The 20,198-nt window shown below is 34.8% G+C and overlaps 2 protein-coding genes and 1 long non-coding RNA gene across 4 annotated transcripts; 1 reads left to right on the top strand and 2 right to left on the bottom strand.

Moving 5' to 3' along the window:
- The first annotated feature begins 689 nt into the window (after positions 1 to 689).
- On the top strand, positions 690 to 16,901 carry LOC113666088 (rhophilin-2). The gene is made up of 19 exons (XM_027181847.2): positions 690 to 982; positions 1,272 to 1,405; positions 3,671 to 3,799; positions 4,211 to 4,289; positions 4,624 to 4,701; positions 5,134 to 5,267; positions 5,830 to 5,884; positions 6,002 to 6,055; positions 7,315 to 7,372; positions 8,363 to 8,454; positions 9,227 to 9,322; positions 11,264 to 11,353; positions 11,810 to 11,876; positions 12,219 to 12,308; positions 13,091 to 13,188; positions 13,329 to 13,425; positions 14,136 to 14,212; positions 14,532 to 14,678; positions 15,168 to 16,901. The coding sequence occupies exons 1-19, from the start codon at positions 881 to 883 to the stop codon at positions 15,534 to 15,536; spliced, it is 2,046 nt and encodes a 681-aa protein (XP_027037648.2). The 5' UTR covers positions 690 to 880; the 3' UTR covers positions 15,537 to 16,901.
- On the bottom strand, positions 9,660 to 10,806 carry LOC149048242 (uncharacterized). The gene is made up of 2 exons (XR_016184610.1): positions 10,220 to 10,806; positions 9,660 to 10,055 (listed from the first exon to the last, which is right to left on the bottom strand). It is a non-coding gene; the product is annotated as an uncharacterized LOC149048242 (long non-coding RNA).
- A 977-nt stretch (positions 16,902 to 17,878) lies between the features above and the next one.
- On the bottom strand, positions 17,879 to 19,941 carry LOC113666089 (guanine nucleotide exchange factor MSS4). Of its 2 annotated transcripts, none has more exons than XM_027181849.2 (2): positions 19,703 to 19,941; positions 17,879 to 19,573 (listed from the first exon to the last, which is right to left on the bottom strand). In XM_027181849.2, the coding sequence occupies exons 1-2, from the start codon at positions 19,805 to 19,807 to the stop codon at positions 19,316 to 19,318; spliced, it is 363 nt and encodes a 120-aa protein (XP_027037650.1). In that variant the 5' UTR covers positions 19,808 to 19,941; the 3' UTR covers positions 17,879 to 19,315. The 2 variants fall into 2 exon arrangements, with proteins under 2 accessions (XP_027037650.1, XP_089055141.1); XM_089199015.1 differs by having other exon boundaries at positions 17,879 to 19,552; positions 19,703 to 19,927.
- Between the last annotated feature and the right edge of the window lie 257 nt (positions 19,942 to 20,198).

Below are 20,198 nucleotides of genomic sequence, written 5' to 3'. Positions count from 1 at the left end.
GAGAATTATCATTTATCAAAAAGCTTAGAGGACAGTATTTTCCCCATCAAATTATTATGCTTTTGCTTGGATGTTTATTTGAAAACAAAAATAAAAACTTAACTATATGTATTTTTTTAAATTTTAATATCTATCAATGAGTTTAGGCAAGTTACCAGTCAATGGCAGCTGCAAGCGAAGGCAGTAGGAAATAATGACAACCCTGTGAACTGCCACCATTATACAGTCTGGGAATCTCAATTTCCAAAAAGCTTTGTTATCTTAACTTTGTTTTCGAAAAGCTAAGAGGAAAGTATTTCTCCATAAAAAATTGCTATGCTATGGACTGGATGTTCATTTGAAAACAAAAATAAAAACTTGACATTCTTTAAATTTTAGTATCTACAGATGAGAGGCAGCTGTAGGCAAGGGCAGTAGGGAATCGTAACAACCCTGTGAGCTGCCACCGTTATACAGTCTGGGAATCTCAACTCCCAAAAAGCTTTGTTGCAGCCTTTACTATTTCTTGTTTGTTGTTGAGTTTTTAAAGAGGAACCAAGAAAAGTACAAATCTTGCTCTTTACGGTAGCTGCGAATTTTGACTTGCGTCACTTTTCACGCTTTGCATGCCAAACATTCGCGAGTGAGTACACTTCTTGTAAGGGAGGGGAGGGTTGATAATACCAACGCATGAGAATCACGTGTTCCACCATTCACGCTTGGATTTGCAAAATATGTCATTGACATGATTCACTTACAAAGGTATTTGAGCGGAAATATAAACACGCTGAATTAGACAAACACTTCCCACGAACCATGACGAATCTTAATCATCCAATATAAATGACATATTTGCTTTCAAAATCGCGCTCGGTCAGCTAATACAGACTCTTCGGTTTAAATGACTAGTGTGATGGTTCCAACGGACGGACGTGAAATGTCGGAGGAAAATTGCCATACGGGAAATGATGTTCTCAAAGGTGACCACGTAAAGCTTGAAGTGGTAAGTAATATTAAAAGAGTGGTGTTCTTGTAGTGATATAATCCTTTTATAAGTTTCAATATGTCCAATATTGCTTTTAAGAGTTTGCGGCTAATTTGAAGCCCTCCAATGGTGAAATTTAGCCGATGCTATCTGTCATTACAATATTTGCTCATTTGCGTCCTTTATCACGAAACAAAAATATCGTCGCCCGTTGGTAAGATGTTTGTTAAAACACAGTGTCGCGTATGACAAAGTGTACTAAATTCAATTAATTCGTTGGTGCGTGTTCTCTTCATTCAATCAAAAGGACGATGTCGAACTAGGATCTCGCAAGACATCTGCCCGATGGAAACTTCAACACAAACGACAAGTATTAAATCAGAAAATATTCAAGCAGACAAAATTACGAGATGGTGCTGAAAATTTGATGAAAGCTCTCAGGTAAGTTACACTTTACGTGAAACTTATTTTAGGTTTTTGCCTCCCATATAGTGTATAAAATACAAAGTGCATCAGATAGACTCATTTTTATCTGAAGTTCACTCTCCGATCTACTGTTCGTGTAGCATTCCTCCTCCAGAGTTTTCTTTAGTTTTCTACTAATTGACTTGTGTGTTTCATAATCCGTTAAATATATAACAATGACAATATTGTAAGCCTTTTTTCTAGAAAGAGTCAACCGCAGCGTGCAAAATTGATTAAGCTCACAGAATGCAGATTCTGTAACAACTTGATCAAGTGAATTACGGCATCTATTTAATATTATAATTTAAGACTTTCAATTTAGTCATGTAAATTACGTTAACAACAATAATACTGATCCATGCGATATATTTAATTCAATTATTTCACATTGCGTCATGAGCCACAGACTGAGAAATAAATAATCCTCTCAACGGCTTTAATCCGTTGAAGTATGAAAGATTTAATGAAAATTTCAAGTATGTGTTTTGATGGTATATCTTTTACGCTGTAGTTTCTTTCCTTGGTATTACTTAATGTTTGATTTCATGGTCCACAAATAATTTTAATAAAATTATAAGGGAATAAAATTAATATTGAGGATTAAAGCCCTGTTCAAATGGTCATCATAGTTGGCTATTGTAGTCATTTTACCATTTGCCATTTCAGTTTGAGCCCCTTTTTGGCAATACTTCTGACTGGAAAACTATCATTCACTATCATCTGCTTGTTCAAATGGCAAAAACTATCATCAACTATGATGTGGAATTTGAACATGTCCAAACTACCTGATAGTTGATGATAAGTTGATAGTTGATGATAAATGATGATAGTGCATAAACGTGCATGAACCGCGTGATAGTTGAAACTATCATCAACTCTCATGACAGTTTGTATCAGGTGTAATTATGGTCTGATTTGACCTTTGCTTGGTCTGAGTGTAGTGCCATAAAATGAAAATAAGATAAAAAGAGTTTTGTTTTTATGTGAGATAAAAATAAACTGTAACAATATTTATATACCAGTCTACTGTGATATTAGCAATCAAAAACTTTGATCCAATTTCAGCTTTTTCCTGCAGACCAATTTTCATTTCCAGTGTAAAAATGTAAGCTATTATAGTCATGACCCTCACGTTACAAAAAAATGTTTACCAGTAATCTGATATGAACTTAAAGTGAAAATTCAATTTGAAAAAGAGGAAAAATTCTGATGAAATATTGGTTTTTATTCAAATCTTTCTCTGGAAACTTATAAAAAATGCCTGTGTAAATTTTCAGTTTTCAGGCATTTACTGTTATAGTCATGTCTTTAGAGACAATCTGGCACTCAAAGAATGGATTAATTTAAGTAACAGAGGTTCATGAGTATGTGCTTATAGATTGCAACTAGTCCCTCCTTTTCAGCAAAGTCTGGTGCTTGAGTTGAAAAAAGGTAAAAAAAATGATTGTAGAATTCTTAGGGTGCAGAACTCTGGAAGTAAGGCACACTAATTTTTTTTTCACTGACCCTTTTTACTCATGTGACAGTCTTCAGTCATGACAGGACGGAAAATGCGTGCACTGTAAGTACCTCCCGTTGTCCCATAGAAAACCTTAGAAAACTTTTCTAAGGCTTTGTATGGGACAACGGGAGGTACTTACAGTGCACGCGTTTTCCGTCCTGTCATGTTCATGTGAAAACAGGGACTACTAATAGTCTAGCATATATGGATTTTCTTTGATCTACTCTTTGTTTTCTTTTATGTTAAAACATGTTTTCTGTTTTCCTTTATTACAATTATGATCTTAATGTAACAAAATAAGAAAATAGGAGAATATGATGGATGGTTATGAGGCAAGTAAACCTCTCCCATTAAATTACACATTGATCTTCAATTAAAGGCTTTGATTTGCCTCTTCTTAAACTGTCAGCCATTTGTATAATCTTTTAATTTTGGGCATTATCTCTCAAGATACTTGCAACTTGGTACAAGTACAATAGAAAACTTACTTCCATCATAGCATCAATAAATAGCCAGCCTCATGGGACTTTGAAAGGTTGGAATATTTTATTAACTGAATAATGTTATAAAGCTGATCATAAAACTGATCAAATTAATTTGTATATAATTCATATATATAGAAAAGTTCTGTCTGACGAGTCTGACAAGTGCCTAGGCGCGAAACTCAGAGTCACAGAGAATTGATGCGTCCTCTTGAATTCTTTAACTTATGTATATATATATATTTGTTTTTTTTTAAGGATAACAAATGATCGCAAAACAAAGCTTGCTGCCAAAACAGAGTTGAGTTTTGCTAATTCCCAGTTGGACTTGTTGAAAGAAGAACTGGAAGGAATCAACAGCACGTTGGATGTTTATCAGTTTGACAGGTGAATTCTCAAATTCATCAGTTAAAGTCTTTTGGGTCTGTTTTAGAAAGAAATTTGTTCATTTATTTGTCACTGGGACAGTTGAGTCCTTGCTTTCTTATAAGGAATTGGAAAAGGAAAATTCCTGTATGCAAGTCAGAGAAAAAGATGATAAAATCTCAGTTCAATCTCTGGAAAGATGGTTGTGTGATCTGCGAATAAAATTACTTTTTCTCCAACAGACAAAACTGAACCATTAATGAAAGCCAAGTTGGGGCGATTTCCCAAGGCTTGGTGCAGATTTGACCATCTTTTATGCCTTTCTTTCATTTCCCAAAACGTGATACCAGTATTATTTATATAGGTAGCAATACTTCTGTTTGTTCATTTGTTATTCATTTTTTACTGGTATTGTTTTGATATGTAATAAAGATCTGTAGAGCACCAGATTCCTTTGATTGCTGTTGGTCTCAGGGAAACAAAAGAACTAGATTTTAAATCACAGTTTAAGGTATGCAGGTTTCTTTTCTACTCTGAATACATTTAGTTTGAGCCAGGTACAGTAAATGTTTCAAACAATCTCTTGACCTAAATCCTTTTTATTATCAGGATAGACATCAAGGAGGGGTTTAGAGTTAACTTTAACTGAAATCCTAGCTTAAATTCTTGGATTATACACCTTTTCCTCTTAGCAAGCAGACAAATGGAGGGTTTACATCTAGGAGGGGGAGGGCTTAAATCACTTAATGTGATGAAGATACAAAATAACATGCTCACTACAGGTAGTGATCAGCATCACTAGGTATTAAAAAGGTAACCAGTCATATTGTGCTTTATATTTTCAGGATTTCATTTTGGATCACTACAGTGAAACTCCAGAAAATTTTGAGGGGGAGCTTGAGTTATTTGAGAATCTAAGAAAGGTTTGTCAAATTAATAAGTTAGCTGCATGCACACAATCAATAAAAATTATGGTGGTGCCTTGGCACCAAGACTTTGGTTTATCTGTGTATTTTGTCCTCATAACTGAAGATGAAATTATTTTGAGTGTTTTCCAAACATGTTGAGCGAAACATACTTATTCGAAACATACTTATTCCTAGATGCTTAGACTGTAAATGAAAAGAGATTATATTTGAAAAAAAATTTTGTATATATTATTTCTCAAGGAATGCAACTGTCAAACATTAATTCGAATAAAAGGTTTTTTAAATGTTATTCTTTCTTCAACTAATAGCTTATTGCTGTCATTTAGACCTTATTTCCTGTTTCTTTTTAAAAATTTATCTTTTTGGCTATACCACCAAAGAAAGCATTTGTGACTTAGAGTCTTGCCACTGTACATTTTTAAATAGGAAGCCGTGAACAAAGCTAACAGAGATGAAAATGGCATTCATTCTTTGTTCAAGTACTACAACCAACTCTATTTTGTGGAAAAGAAATTCTTTCCCAATGGGAAGCACTATACAGTGTCAGTTTATTTTCACTGGTAAGTTTGAAGGTATTTGTGTGTAGAGTACCTTCAGTTATTAAACAAAAAATAGGGTGATTGTATCAGAGGTAAGTTGGCAGAAAAAGGGAAGGAAATTAATGTTCTAGAGGAATTATTTTTCATTATAAAGGGAAATTAGAACAATCTAAACCAAGAAGCTAGACTACAAAAATTTATTTTTAACACTGATTAGTAAGAAAGGAAAGGACAAGACTGCACTTGATACAGTGTTTGTCTTGGTGTCTCTTAATCTAGCTGTTAAAGAAAGGAATCTCATCAATGTGAGAGCTCTTTCCAGTTTTCTTATATGACTAGGCTATAAGCAGACGTCAAACCTTTCAAAATTATAGTACTTTTTCACTACAAAATTGTTGCAAAATTGTTGAGAAACTGAAGTGAAATAAAAAGAAATAAAGGTTATGGAATTAATGATCTGCGTGTTAATTAATATGTGAAAATCATTGTCAATGTTATTGTAAGTTATAATTATGATAATAACTAAATAAAATAACATACAATTATGATTACTTCATAATAATGTTGGCTCTCTCTATGGAAGGTTTGATACCACAACTGGTTTACCAAAAATACAAAGATCTGTTGCATTTGAAAAGGTATGGACATCCTTACTGGCAAATCTGTATGTTGCTGTATACGCTACTTTGGGTTTAATGAAATTTTAATTGAAATTGTTTTGATATTACTAATTTTACAAACATTTAACTTTGTAGGCGAGTGTGCTTTTCAACATTGCTGCCATCTGGAGTCAAATTGGTGCAAAGCAAGTAAGTTAAGATAGATATAATACCATATTTCTTGGAATACATGCCCATGCTGTAATAGGTGTCCTCCCCTGCAAAAGTGCCCACCCTCTAGGCCAAAATGTCCAACAAGTCCCCCCTTGAATAAGCACCCCCCTTCTACTCACTCACTTTCTTAGATGGTAGGAATATAAGGAAAACCTTTTTCTACTGCCACTTATTCATACAATAGAGGCGCGGTGGCCTCATGGTTAGTGCACTCAACTCTGGATCAAGTAGTCCAGGTTTGAGCCCTGGCTGTGGTCATTGTGTTGTGTTCTTAGGCAAGACACTTTACTCTTACAGCACTTCTCTTCACCCAGGTGTACAAATGGGTACCAGCAAGTATGCTGGGGATAACCCTGCAATGGACTAGCATCCCATCTAGGGGGGAGTAGCAATACTCCTAGCTGCTTCATGCTAAGGAAACCAGAGTTAAGCGCTGACCCCATGGGCCACTTGGGCCTGTATAAAGGCTTTACTTTTTACTTTATTCATGCAGTAATTATTTAAACATTAAGTACAGCAGAATCAGTATATAAAAGAACAATAAATGCTCTCCTCAATTAAGCACCCCTACTTTAAGATGAAATTTTTCAACAAGTGCCTGGACACCTATTCAAGGAAAAATGGAAGTTGTAATATTTTGATAGAGTGAGCTTATTTGGGTATTCACAGCCCAGTTTGTATGTATGCTCCTAAGTTCTTTGTTGTGTGCCATATTGTCATCTTCCAATGACCCTGTAATTTACCATAAGCTTTTGAGATTCCTTTTGGTCTTGTGCGGTGTTTTTGTTTTTCTTTTGGTTTTGATACATTGTGTGTGCCCCACTGATAAGGTTGGCTATGTAGTGATGGAATATCTCTTTTGGATGGGACACGCCTTTATGTATAGCTGTGGTTAGGGTGGGAAAAGGAGTATGATTGTGTTGTTTAGTTTATTTTCTTTTTTCCTGAGGATGTGCTGTGAAAGTGGTGTTGTTGTTTTATTAGCAAGATGAGATGTCCATGTTTTACTCTCTCAAAGATTTCTTCTTTCAAGATAAAATCTAGTTGCTTGATAATTAGGTGGTAGCCAAGCTGTTATGTCTGTCTTTCAGCTTCTTGGCTAATCAAACTCCATAAACATATTCTGATCAAATTTGAAATTCTCGAGGGAATTTGTGATTTAGAATCCACTGCATTATTCATTAACTAAAGTCCTAAAAATATAAGCATTAAAAATGAAGAGGTATTCCTTGCAGGACAGAAGAACAGATGCAGGACTCAAAGAGGCAATTGATGCTTTTCAGAAAGCTGCAGGTAACCATACTTAGCTACAAACCAGCTGGGTTTTTCATATCTGCTGGTCTACAGCTCTAGATTTGTCAGACTTGCTTCATATTCTTCAAAAAGTAAAATAAAACTTGAGGTGGGTGTGGGGGAATTTCCTTTTGAACTCTCCGACCTTTACCTTTCCGACTTTCTGAAATGTTGTACAGATCATTCAAGAGGCCTGTAAGATGACCAATGGCAGCATAAAATGAATTTCTTATCATTCATTTGCAACTTCATGGTAGATTTGTTTTTGAGAAGTACAGTAATCTTACTAATAGCTAATGAATCAAAATGAAACAGGCAGGGTGTCACTGAGTGGCATGCACACCAGAGAAACCAGCTTTTTAGGGTTGCATCATCAAATGGTCTTTGCCGTGAATATGAATATAATTTTGAATATGAAAGCGATATTTGCAGTAATGAACACTTCCAAAGCAGAAGTGAAAATAAGGCCTGAAAAAAATTCAGGCCTGTATGGGATTTGAATCCATGGCCTTCGCAATACCAGTGCAGTGTTCTACCAACTGAGCCAACAAGCCAACCAGGAGCTAGTCATTACGTTTGTTTCCCAATAAACCAGGGAATTGATGAATCAAGGACTGTGAATATTTGAAAATCATGTAATTATCTGAACTTTGGATAAAGAAGTGAATATGAAAGCGACCTTCACAGTAATGAACACTACTTAATAAGCAGTAGTAAAAATAAGGCCTGAAAAGATTCTGGCCAGTATGGGATTTGAACCCATGACCTCTGTGATACCGGGGCAGTGCTCTTAACTAGCTAAGCTAACAAGCCAACTGTGAGCTGATCATTTTTTCATTTTGTATTAAACCTGTGAAGTGATGAATCAATGACTGTGAATGTATGAAAATTATGTGAACTACAGTTTAAGAAATGAATATGATTTCAAGCGATCTTAGTAGTAATGATATATTTTGGATGGTAATAATTTATTTTTGCTTTATTATTCAGGTGTATTTAAATTTATCAAAGACAGTTTTATCAACTCACCAAGTGCTGACCTAACACCAGAAGTGATGAACATGTTGATGGCTGTCATGCTGGTGAGTTTAAAGTTCAAGTGAGCCATGTTTTAAACAAGCAGGGAATAGGTAGTGAAATGTTAAGAATGTATTTTTCTTTTTTTGTGGATCTTGCAACATTTAAGAGGATCATTTTACTTTAAGGCTTGCGAAATTTGATTTTAACTGGACAATAACAAAGTCAATGGTACAAATTACTTAAAAAAAAGAGAGCTCAAGGATTTGAGGAAGGCTTGTCTTTGCAACCACCAATGAAATCCGTCTCCATTTTGGTCCTGGTTGAAGTTAGTACTCCTATAAAGGGATGGAATTTTTATGTCTGAAAAACAGTATTTTATTTCACAACTCTTCATTGATATTCAGTTGAAACAGGGTAAGGGAAAAAGGATTGATCCATGTGCTAAGCTAAGCTGTTCCAGTTTGGCTTAGGCAGGGTTGTGTCCTGTGGTACCAACCATGAAATGAGAATGGGAAGGTGGGCCATTCTCATAGTGCACTCTGCCAGAAAACTGAGTATTAGAGAAATGGATGAATCTCCTCAATATTTATTAAAGACCTCTAATGTAACCAATATGAAAAATGTTCACTCAGTCTAGAAAACTGCATTTTTATCTTGTATTTCAAATTTGTTGATCATTATTAGTTCTGTAAATAGTAGGGCTTTCATTGAGACGTTTAGAAAAATCTGCATTGTATCTGTAGAGCTATCTGCTCTCCAATGTTTAATGAACATCCTGGAATAGTTTACAACATTGTTTAATATCTTTAAGTTAATAATTTATCTATTTCTCAGGCTCAGGCACAAGTGTGTATATGGGAAGAACTAATTCTTGGTGGAATTAAAGATAACTTGTCTGACAAGATAGTTGCTGCTCAGGAATGTGCCCAGGTAAGAATATGAGTTTGATCTAATGAGTAACCTTTTTTCATGGAACAGAATTTTATTCTGCATTACATCAAAATGATGATAACTGGCATATGGCTATTGAAATATGTGACAGAAACTTGCTCTGATTAAATCTGAAGTGATTTTAAAACATGTTGCTAATCCTCATGTGAAGTCTTGGTACCTGGTTGTGTTTCATTAGTTGTACATAAATTTGAAACTGAATGAAAGTTTAATTTTCCCCTTACTTAATTCTAACATGAGACTTGTAGCATGATCATCACGCCCATTCAGGGTTGTTCAGAAATATTTGAAAATATCTTGATCAGCAATGGACAGATTGTTTTCAAACTTGTCATTTTGCTTCTCTGATGATTGCAGTTTAATAAAAAATAACTGTGTTGCCTTTTGGAATAATGTAAGAATTAAAAAATATTAAAGATACTGGAAAATATACCCAAATTATAAATGTAACGCGTAACATCTCATTTGCATAAACCCGAAAATAAAGGTAAATTTCGTACTCAAAACAACATCAATTAGAAACTTCCATTATGCTCATTTACTGAGTAGGGCTCAAATACACCTTATGCCAAGAGACGGCGTTAAATGTTCGTTTTTAAAAGAACAGGAATAAAAAACTTGAAGACAGTCGCTGTTGTTTGCTTGTGTAACGCAGCAGATCCAACAGAGCTTTGCATGGTACATGTGCGGGTCTAGCGTCTTGAATATACGCCTACAAAGAAAGTTGATTCGTCTGAGTAAGGTTCAAACACTTACTTACCCTCATCTAAAGTAACTTTTAAAAAGAGTTAACTGCAAAGAAGAAATAAGTGATTTTTGGTTTCGGAAACGATGTTATTGTTTATTTTTAAACACGGAAAATCAAACACCACTTACCTGCAAAAAGGCCTGTATTTCAGCTTTTACTTCACCTCGGTTGCTGAGACAACTCCCAAGCAAAGTTCATGTGTTCGACTACAAATCCCCAAAGTTTTACAGCCATACATACAATACAAACGAAGATATTCAAAGCAAACTAAATCGGAAACCTAAATTCACTCTCGCTTTGTGTTTATCAATGTGTAACGATCAAATTTCAAGCCCGCTCTACATTGAAATCCGCACAAATAGCGCTCGAAAACGCTAAACTTCGCCTGATTTTCTCGTTGAAATCAAGCAACAAACATCGAAGGTCTCCTATGAAACCTCTCCTCTATGTCTGCAGGGATTAGGCAAGAAAACATGACATACAAACTTGATGTAAAAAAAGTGCGTTTGTTTTGGCTGGCACTGTGCGGCATACCGGCATGTGTGTGGAGAACTAAAGAGAAAGAGGAATAACATTTACAAAGTCCCTGTAGATGTCAATGAAGAAATAATTGCTTCTTTGTAAATCTAGAGATAGTTGAAATATAATTTTTTTTTGTAACTCAGCCATTATGGCCAGTGAAATCTAGTGATAAAGTCAAATGCCACGCCCGCAAAGGATTGTGGGTAATCAGTTATTTAGCTTTAAAAACCGAACAAACATTGAAATCTTCACTAATTCTTTTTAGAACGTAAATTAGCAAGTATATCTAGCAAATAAAAGTATTTTTGGCATACTTTTTACATTTCATGAAAATACCCTATGTTACACATTTGGGCATGATGATTGTGCTACAAGTCATGAGTGAAATAGAGAGTTGTATAATTAGATATATTATAGAGAAAAGCTAACTGATTTTTTCCTATATATTCTGTAGATTATCATCAGCTTCGTCAGTTGTCAGCTCAAAATATAGCTGACATGGTATACTATAAATCAGTTGTAAAACTTGATGTATAATTTAGCGATATGTGCCCTACAGAACCTATAGAAAACTCTGAAATAGTTAAGTATTACAAATTTTGAAAGAGGTGTCCTGTGAGGAAAATTGATTTTTTTTTTTCCCATGTCAGGTTAGTCAGAGTTACAAAAAGGTTCAGATCCTGATGAATTCTGGAATCTGCTTGAGTTGTGTTCCAATTTCCTGGAGAAACATGATGTCTGTGAGTATGAAACAAATAAAGTGCTTTTCTATGAAGTGTCATTAAACCAGAACAAATGGAAAGTCATCACAACAGGCTTTGAGGATGATGGAAAACATGGCAGGGAATCATTGGAAACTTGTTGCGAAAACAAGTAAACTGCCTAAAGTGCAAAAGAACTTAATTAATAAATGTCCAAGTCACAGTTGGTTTTACATTTGGTTGGTTGAGAGAGTGGTGCCAGTTTTCTGGACCAATCATAGAGTATAGTTGAATAAAACCTGTGCAGTCCTAGATCATTTTCCACACTCAGTTGGAAATTTGTCCCATTTACATAAGTATGTTTAGCTTAGTGCAAGCTATGATTACTCTGAATACTTGGTTAGCTTATATTGTCAGGTTCTGTCTTAGGAATTCATGTTTCTTCCTCTGAAACAAATAGAGACAATATTTATTGTCTTTTCAATCTCCCTTCAGATAATGTGTCTTCACTATGAAGCTCTTTCACATTACTATGTTGCCGAGGGAATACTTAAAAGTGTGGGTAAGTACATCAAAGGCTGCTAAGTTCTTTTTTTATAGTTGAATGTACTGGTAAATCTAAAGGTGACTCAACTTCAATAAGAGTTGAAAAGCAAATGTCAGACAATGTACATGAATGTGCTTTCTCTTTTAAGTCATCAACAATAAACAAGAGGTGGCAGGAGTCCAATTACAGAGGATGACCTTCAGTTAGAAACTCTGTGAATAGCTTACTGGTACTCCATGGTGCCAGTATTCCTTACTTCTCATGTTGTTGTGCATATTTCTGGATTACTTGTGTTTGGGTTTTTCAAACAAAGCTGTGATTAAAATCCTAACTGATTCAATGTATTTTTTTTAATAGAGAATCAGAGTATCACTAAGAAGGACGAAGTTATTCTTTCATCGTTAGGCACATCTCAGGCTAACAGCAATGAAAACAAGAAAAAGCATGGTGAGTATATTTACATATTAGACTTCTTGCATCACTTGTAATGAAGTACTACATTGACAAAGTGTGGAGGGAAAATTACAGGCTTAAGAGATTAGCTTGAGAACACTGCACACCCACCTCGCATTCTTTCTCATCCCATTTTTCTTAAAGCTCTAGTTTTGTAAGCCAAGTCATTGCGAGTTAATTTTTTTGTATTTACAGTGATGATGGAGTTGGTGGGGGGGATAAAGTGGCAGTGGGGGAGGGGGGAGTGAACAGGATCATAACAAAGTTTGACCCTTTGCTGTTTGGATATGAGGAATTTTGGTTTATTTTGTCAATAATAAAATCAAATTTTTCCTGCAAGTGGTGTTCAGTTTAGAAAATGCAACTTACTTTAATTGAAAGTTGAAGTTTTCTTGTCTTTGCAGCCACTTACTGTTTCCAAATTTTGGTTCAATATTTACACCGTCTATTTTGTTTAAAGTAATATTATGATGACTTAAAGGATAAGTTACCCTCTTATAATTAAAAACAATTAACATTTTTTTGTCATTTGTACACGCAATTATTATGGCATAAGATTTTGATGACCAAAAACATTCAATCCCTCCAAATGGAGTTGTAATCCTTCATTTATATTCATATTTGAATCACCCAAAGCAGAACTGTAGTTCTCAATTCCTTACACCATTCAGTTTTAACAATCTTCAGGTATTTGCTCCATTCTTATCTAATAAAATACCACAACTTTTTCATTTGCTGTTTTTGGTTTGATATTAAAAAGTTTTTGTTTCACCTAGCCAAAGCTCATCTCCACTCTGCACTTAAATCACATGAGGAAGCCATGAAAACTAGGCAGATCTGTCGCCACTGTAGAAAAATAGCAGGTCTACAAAAGGTACATGTCATCTTTTTTTGAGAGAGCATAGTGATCAATTACCTATTATGAAATATTCAAACTCTTAAGCTAGTCTGTAAGACCATTCATTGTATTGCAGGAGATTAAATAAACAGGTAATTTTATTGTGCATTTCTCAGGCTCTTCAAGATGCACGGATCAAAACCACAGAAACGTTAGTTGCTATGGAAGAAGAAGATGACTTTGATGACTCCCTAACACCAATCCCTGTTAAAGGTCAGCTTTGGAATCCTATAAATGTAATCCTTTTTACCCTGTTGATGTCTGAAAACCCCCAAATGCTCTGTAATGTTTTATTTCAATTGTGATACCACCTCTCTTACCAGAAAGGCATGTAGTTAATTTTTTAATATGCAGATACCTTACTAATAGATGAAAAATGGGTTTCCTTTATTGAAAAACAATAAAGAATATTGGAAGTTGAAATGAAATGTTGTCAAAGAGTTCCCAGTTGTCTCAGTAAAATTAACTTAAATTATGAAATTTGTTGATGATCTTAAATAACGTAAGGAAAGTGAGCAAGAGACCACGCTTGTGGTAAAGTTTTACTGTCAGTAATGAAATATTGATTTGGCGACATTCTCTATTAACCTTTTGACCCTTAAGAGTGACCTCTAAGTCCTCCTTTCAATATCACCCCTGAACCAAACATTAAGGTCACAAGAATAAATAAAAAGGTTAACCACCTTAAGAACCTCTTGACTGTGAAACAAATTCTTCTTGTCAGAACCTTAGGAATTGTATAGAGAACCGTATGGAGAATATGCATATTGATGTTGGGGTGTATAAAGTTAAGATAACCAAACAGGAATCCATCTTTACCTTCTCTGGTGCAATTCTTTTTTTTTTTTTTTTTTTTTTTTTTGGTAGCAAAATTTGGCATAAGTTATATCTTATAATATTTATGTATTTATTTATTCCCTCAGCTTCAGCAAAATATAATGCAGCAAGTATTGCTCCTAATTTTAGCCAAGCATCTGTGGAAGACTTGTTTCATAGGCTGGTGAGATATTAACACTCCATATACATTTGTACCTTACTTAAGTACATTTTTATTCAATGTTTCAAAACCAAACCAAGGTACAGAACTAAAATATAATGCAAAATAAGAGGAATTTTTTTTTCAAATTTCACATAGGGCTGGAGAATATGATGATATGTTTTGAAGTTGTTATGAGATGAGGTCAATCAAAGAGACAAACAAAACATTCAATTGAAAAGTTTTTCCTTTGCAATTTCAGTACTTTCTAGATAATTTTATTATATTTTAGGAATTGATCAGTTAGAGAATGACCTGGTAAAACCTTTTTTAATGCTTCTAGGGTCCTGTGCATGTGTTTAATGCCAATTTAGAGTGGAGTGCACCAAAAAGTGTTGAACTAAAGAAAACTGATAAAGGATATGGCTTCAGTGTGATTGGCTCTGCTCCAGTTATTATTCAGAGTGTAGAGGAGCAAGGACCTGCTAAGGTTTGTTTATCTGTAATTCTTCTATCTGTAATTTTGTTGTTGTCTTTGTAGAAGTCTTTTCTGCTTCCTTTTAGCTAAGGGAGGGAAGCAAGAGCTATGAAGGAATCCCATAAAGGCATAAGGAGGAGGGAGCCCCTTTCTTTAAAAAAGTAGGATCCCCTTTGCTCTTAATTTTTTTGCTTCCTTTAGCTTCATGGTTCTGCTGTTTAGCTAAAAGGAATAATATTAGACTGCTACACAGGTTGCAGAAGGCTTGTCTTCCATTTTATTCTCTGTACCTGTGTATTTAGGCATCATGCATATGTCAGATGATTATGATATGACTTGTGTCATAAATGAAATCAAAGAGGTGAATGAAACTTAACAAGAATTAAAAGTTAAACCTCTCAAGTGAAAATTTATTTTTTCATCCATTTGGGCTGAATTTTCACTGACATAAATGATGAGGTCCGTTAGTATTTTTGTAAACTTCCCTGTGCTCATTTTCAGGATGCTGGAATTCAAGCAGGAGACATAATCACAGCTGTAAATCTGACTGACTGTAAATGGGGCGATCATTCTTCTGTTGTGTCCTTAATTCGTAATACGGAGACTTGTGTCACACTTGAGACTGTAACACCCTCCTCTCTGCAGCACATTGCTTCATTGTACAATGTCAAGCTAACAAGGGATGATCAAGTGGTAACCAGTGACTATAGTGGCTCCATAGGTAGTCACAGCTCAGGATCTTCCAGAAACAGTACGCTCAATGGGTTAAGCTCTCAAGAAAGCAGTAGCCCTCCTGGATCAACAAGATCTGGTACTCCTGTTCGACATAGTGTGCTACTGGACATGGGCAATGAGTCAATTTTGTGGTAGTTGACTGGAAATAAAACCAACTGGCAATACTGTGGCACATGCCCTTTTCTTCAGCTCAGAAAGTGAAATCATCTGAGCCTGATTTCAATCATTCTTCAACTGAATGTTGTAAGACCAAAATAAAAACCAAAACTGAAGTAATCTTAACAGCCAATCAGAACAAAGAAAAATATCACAAGAAGCTACTGAGAACTCAGAGGGAAAACAAGGAAGCTCCTTTTCGAAAGTAATTCAGAATACAAAGTGGCCACTTGTTGTAGTTTTGCATCTGATTGGCTGAGGGTGGCATGTTTTCTAGACCAATCATAGAGGGTAGTGGAACAAAAGCAATGTGATCCGAGATTTTCTTCAACATTCAATTGAAATTTACTCTGACATGAATTGTCATAGTGTATAGTGACTGTTTAGTAACAGTGTGATTATTTTTCTAAAATGTGCTTCAACATGTATGCAATGGGGGTTGGAAAGCAAGTCAGTGGTGAAATGCTTCAAGTATTGGACTCTTATGTCTGGGGTCAGGTGTGATTTCTGGAATTGTCATTATCAATGGGCTAACTATGTGCTTGATCCTGGCCCTTGCTTTGAGTTTTTCTTTGAGGGAGCTCACCAATTTTTCCTATCTACGAGCGAAATCCTCAAAATCCAATTTGATCAGAAATGGTGGGTAAAGAGCCAAAGGAAAAAAATGCTGCTATTTAATTTGGTTATTTTATTATATATTATTTATTTATCTTGTTATCGTGGGATATCAAAACAATTCAACTAATTAGTGAGGGAAATAAGCTGGACAGTGGCTTGTTAAAGACCAGGCTTGGCCTCTGAGAACATTTATAGATTTCATGTAGTGTGTCTTTAATTGTGGGGCAAAGGTTTAGGTTGACTAGGAGGGAAGACACAAGGTTAGCACATGACAGCATGGACACACCTTTTTGTCCATACCATCCTTATGTTCTTCTTCATGGGATTGGTGCTTATTTGACATTAATGGAAAAATCTTACAACATGTAGTCTTTGTTGAAGCCCACATCTATGAAGGAAGGGTCTTCTCCAGAACTCTTTGTTTGTCTGTTTGGTTTTTTTGTTTTTTTGCTTTGCTATCATAGTTATTTTTGGAAAAAATTATTTATAAATAATATTGTTTTCAACAAACATAAAATAAGTCATTTAACAAGAATTGCTCTCTTTTTGAAGGATATTATTTGAAATTGGTTTGATTCAATCGTGGATTGCAAAATAAATATTTTGTCTTTGCTAAAATATAGATATTTATCACAGCTAATCTATAATATTTTTATATAAAATTTGTATTAATCGTGAAGTGTTAAAACATTATGAACGTAAATAAATATTCTTGGTCCAAAGGAATTTAACAATTAACTGTATTGAGCCAATATGTATGAAGATTCAGTAATTATTCATTCTCTTTTCCTTGGTGTTTGCTTCTCTCAACCTTCGTAGACAAGAGAGAGAGTCCTGAGGCTTCTTTGGCATAAAGATAAGTTAAAACTGACATGTTACAAGCCTGGCACTCAAATATATTCTGTTTGTCCCAGGTTTTCAGGGTTTTGCATTGTTTGTTTAAAAATGTCAAACAACTCATAAATTATGTAGTGGTGTTCTTTTTTTGAAATACCTTAACTTGGTTTCTATAAAATTGCCATGTTCTCCCCTTCAGCTGAAAGATTTGGATCTCCAGCTTATGTTTGCGATCATAATTACAATCAATGAATTGAAAATATCAAGTGTGGATAAAGTTAGGCTATTACATGGACATTCAATGGAGAGTTATTTTTTTTTTATAAAAATCCTGTTGCCAACACTTAAAAAACACATTTGTGTCTCTGCTGATACAAAAAAAAATGGAGTATCTTGCACAAGTTTCAGAAATTAGACCTGGATAAAGTAGTTGATATTAATTTCTTGGCCTGTTCATATGAAGTATTTAATTCAAAGAATTATGGATTTTAAAATCTGAAAGGGGTGAGGTTTTTTTTTAATATACCCTTCAAAACAAAGCTATGAATGAGAGATCTGCCAGATACACAGAGTGTTAATGAAACAATTTGCACAACAGGAGTTATCTTCAAGTAGCTTTTAGAGGCATCTTGGAATATGAAAGTCATTAAGACCACAGGCCATGTAAACAAAATGCTATGCAATTTAGATTGACCATATAGATAAAACTGAAGGAGTCTTCTTTATTCAGTATATTTCAAAAAATGTGCAAGTTCTTCAGAAATATATTTGAAAGGAAATTTTCATGAGTTGAACTATTTGTACATATTGATTGCTCCTTTCTTTTGATCTATTAAAGGGCAACAAATAGATGCAATCACTATAACTGAGAAAAATGTTTGCTTTATTATGTAAAACAAATAGATTCCAAGTAGTGTTTCTTTTCAGTAACAGATCACAGAAGACATCAAGATGTGGTAAGAACATCAGTAACACATGGCTGTGCCTTATGTACAACTTTTTTGTTTTTATCACATTTTCACATCATCTGTGATCTATTACTGAACACATGCTCAGCAACATGGAATCAGTTTGTTAAATTTACAGCTTTATTCATACTAACTAACTCAAAGAGTTGTAAAACATGATCACCAATAGTAGAGAGTATATAGCTTTGAATGAAGATAAGTACACTTTGAACACCTCTTTATGATGTTATTTATGTCAGACTACTACTAAGACATAAGCTGTCAAACCAGCTATCTACGAGAAATTATATTGTAGGCTTTATTAAACACACTCTTTGATTGATTCTTACTTAGACAACAACACCTTTGACAACTTTTTGTCTCTTTATTATGGAAAACAAATAGATTCCGTGTTGCTGAGCATCTGTTAAGTAATTAATCAGCAAAGATGCCAAATTGTGTTTACCCTTAAACTCATGAGTGACCAAGAAGACAAGTGTTGAGAAGAAGGAAAAATATCAATTAGGGGTAGTAAGTTGATTCCATCCCAAATTCTCCAAACTAACATCACAAGAACTGTATGGCAGACAGTAAGAAGAATTACTAATGAGATCTTGAGAGTTAAAGGGTTAAGAACATCAGTGCCACTCAGCTGTGCCTTATGTGCCACTTTTTTTTTTACCTCATTTTTACATCATGTGATTTATTACTAAACACACGTGTCCACAAGGAACCTATTTGTTAAATAGACAGCTTTATTCATACCAACTAACTCAAAGAATTTTAAAACATGATTGACAAAAGTAAAAGTATATAGCTGTGAACAAATACAAAGTAACACCACTGTGAGCACTTTGAACCCCTTATCATGATGTCATGTGTTGATCAATTTGATACGTCAACATGTCCCCTTTCAGGCAACCCCCCGGAATTTGAACTTTTAAAGATTTGTTGTTTCAATAACCTGACTCCTAGGGCCAAAATTGCATTCAAATGCTCTGAATTGGGTCTTAAATTTTTTGTAAAATCTTGTAGACCTTTTCTTATGAACCATCTACTTGCTAAAGTAAACTTTTAACTTTAAATTATACCTCCATTTAAAGATTAAACACATTTATTCTGCTGAAGAGAATTGACAGTTTCAGTTCAGATTCCCCACCCAGGCCAGGCAAGGTTCAAAATTCCCCACTCTGCTCTCACAGACAACATGTGGGTTGCCTGGGGGGGGGGATGTTGAAGCTTCAAATTGATCTGTGCATTATTTATGTCAAAATAATAATGAGAGAAAATTACAAAAAATATCCGGGTAATCAAAGGTATCATACCATATACTCTGCCATAAACTATAATATGAAGTTATTGTGATAGATCTTGATGCCCTACTCGTGCAACAGCAACATAAAACTTCGTCTTGTCATTAATGTCATGCCAGCCTATTGGTCCACACTCACAATCGGCACAGGCTAAATATTTGATTGAATCCACAGTCATTGAAAAGCCAACATTTTCGAACGTAAACATATCTGATACCATCCAATGTTCTTGAAGGATTTCACCTTGATGTTCTTCAGCGCCAGCAAAGTCCTTCTTTTTCTGCATGAAAGGTAAGAATAGCTGTATAAAGAGAAATTAAACTGGTCGTTTGTTCATGAATTGTTACTAACATAAATTCGATCGATTGCAGGGTTCAATTTTAATTAAACACGGATCAATGAGGTATTTTGAACTTCTAAGATTTAGTACCTCTCTTTGTTCGTGACTGGCCGCGCAAGGTCGCAGAACTTTTGATCCACACAACTTACAGACTACCCATTTCTTGTTCTTTCCATTCTCAATAATATCATCCATCGTCCTCTTTTACAGCTAAAAACTGGTTTCTTTCTTCCTTTGTCTAAATGACTCAAGATCAGTACGAAAGGTCAGGGTCGAAAACTGCCAGGCGGATGACAGCGCGTGCAGATAAGCGAAGAGGGGCTGGAACCAATTTATGGTCAATTAAATTTTGTGAGGAGGAATGGTCCTGGGGACGAGGGTTTTAACAAAAAGTCGGGTTCAATAGATAAAGAAAACATTCTAAAATCTATTTCATTCTTTATGAAAACCAGGTATAATTAATTTTGGAAGCTGCTCTATTATCAATCTTTGCGAGATTTTTTTCTGATTCGCTGCAGTGCAAGTTTTATCACAAGGTAACGTCTCAAGAATTCCCAGCGAGGTCTTTTTAACTTAAAGCGTAATT

Source organism: Pocillopora damicornis, chromosome 3, assembly GCF_964200805.1.
Source record: "Pocillopora damicornis chromosome 3, jaPocDami1.2, whole genome shotgun sequence".
Lineage (NCBI taxonomy): Eukaryota > Metazoa > Cnidaria > Anthozoa > Scleractinia > Pocilloporidae > Pocillopora > Pocillopora damicornis.
This window is presented reverse-complemented; position numbering and strand designations above follow the sequence as displayed.